The 1,874-nt window shown below is 46.9% G+C and overlaps 1 protein-coding gene across 1 annotated transcript; it reads right to left on the reverse strand.

The window, feature by feature from the left end:
- Positions 1 to 18: 18 nt before the first annotated feature.
- On the reverse strand, positions 19 to 1,869 carry LOC121813708 (tripartite motif-containing protein 16-like; the record flags this gene model as incomplete). Its single annotated transcript, XM_042217599.1, has 1 exon — positions 19 to 1,869. A coding segment is annotated over one exon (738 nt), but the record flags the coding sequence as incomplete, so codon positions are not given.
- Positions 1,870 to 1,874: the final 5 nt, after the last annotated feature.

Here is a 1,874-nt window from a genome sequence, read left to right on the forward strand (position 1 = left end):
GAAGGATTTCATGACCACAGACGTCAAGGCGACAGGTCTGTAGTCATTCAGTCCTGTAATGGTGGGTTTCTTGGGGGACCGGGATGATGGTGGAGTGTTTGAAGGAGGAGGGAATTTCACACAACTCCAGGGATCTTTTGAAGATGCGAGTAAAGATGGGAGCCAGCTGTTCAGCACAGGTTTTGAGGCAGGAGGGTGAAACACCGTCTGGTCCGGGGGCTTTCCTGGACTTCTGTTTCTGAAACAGTCAGCTCACATCCTGAGTGTGTATTCTGAGTTTCAGGGAGAAAGAAAGGGGGGTGAGAGCAGTGATGAAGGTCGTTGAGACAGGATTGGGGAGGGTGATGGTAGTTGTTGAGTCTGGGTTGGGGAGGGTGGTTGTGGTCGTTGAGTCTGGATTGGGGAGGGTGGTGGTGGTCGTTGCATCTGGATTGGGGAGGGTGGTGGTGGTCGTTGAATCTGGATTGGGGAGGGTGGTGGTGGACGTTGATTCTGCATTGGGGAACGTGAGGTGGGAGGGGGGAAGGTGTTGGGGGTCAATGTCTGAAAAAATGTCTCTGGGGAGGGGAGGGTGAGGTGTGGGAGTCTGTCCGTCTCAAACCTGCATTAGAATGTATTCAACTCATTGGCCAGGTCTTTGTTTGCTTCAACAGGGGGTGGGGGACGTCTGTATTTGGTGATTTCCAGCAGGCCCCTCTACACTGACGCAGGGTTGTTGGTTGAGAGCTGTTCTTTCAGCTTCTGGGAGTAGATCCTTTCAGCTGCTTTCACCCCGGTCAGTGTGTTCCTGGCCTGCTTGTACAGGGCCCTGTCACCACTTGCGTAGGCATCCTCCTCGGCCTTACGAAGATGTTGGAGTTGAGGAGAGAACGATGGTTTGTTGAGTATTATGAAGTCACTTTACTACTGTCTACTTAGTTGTAATGCATATATTGACACACATGCTTGCAGTAAATGCTGACAGTGTTGTAAAGAGTGCAGCTGTAGCACACTATACCAGATAAACTATACCATCACATCATTTCAGAAGAACTCAAAGCATCTGCTTCAACATTATATTTGGTCCCAAAACAGCATGCAGTCTTCATGTAGACATAACATGATTAACAAGGTTAAAACCAAAAAAGCCTTCTATTTAAGTTTACTAAACTCGCCAGTAACACCACAGTCAAAAAGAAAAAGTCCGGCATAGAGCGGCTGAGTGAATGTGGCCCGAACTTTGTGGAGGAGAGTCATGGTTTCAGAGACGCTGTAGAAAGACAGAATACCTGCACTGTGATCCAGGTACACTCCTACTCTGGAGGACCGAGGACCTGAGAGGCGAGTTTTGTTTTTGTTGTACAAAAACTGATAACGCTCTGTTTTACAACTTAAAGCCCAGGATTTGTCATTCCATCCAAATCCACTTTCATCTGAGCGCCCTACTCTACTGATATTTTTGTAAGCAACTGCTACATAAATTCCCGCTTTCCCACTCCACTCCACCTCATAGTAACAACGTCCAGTCAAACTCTCTCTACTCAGGACCTGATACCAAAAGGTGAATCTATCTGAATGTTCAGAATGTAATGGTTGTTTTGTTACTGTTACTTTTCTGTTTCCTTCAGACAATAACAGATATCTGTTTGCTGTGTTTGGATCCAGTGTGATGTCACATGAATATTTTAAGAATTCAGGTCTGGTCTTTGGCGCTGGTAGTGACAGTAAAACATCCACTTCAGTGACTGTCAGTGAGATGTTTGTCCATTCCTCTCTCAGAATGTCCTGTAGTTTATCTCTGGTCTCTGACACAGCTGCTGTCACATCCTCAAAGTAGCTCAGAGGACGAATATTGATGCTGGATGAGTGTGTAGACTCACTGAGTGCTGACAGTG

Source organism: Haplochromis burtoni, unplaced genomic scaffold, assembly GCF_018398535.1.
Source record: "Haplochromis burtoni strain Fernald_Lab_line unplaced genomic scaffold, NCSU_Asbu1 Contig_2319, whole genome shotgun sequence".
NCBI lineage: Eukaryota > Metazoa > Chordata > Actinopteri > Cichliformes > Cichlidae > Haplochromis > Haplochromis burtoni.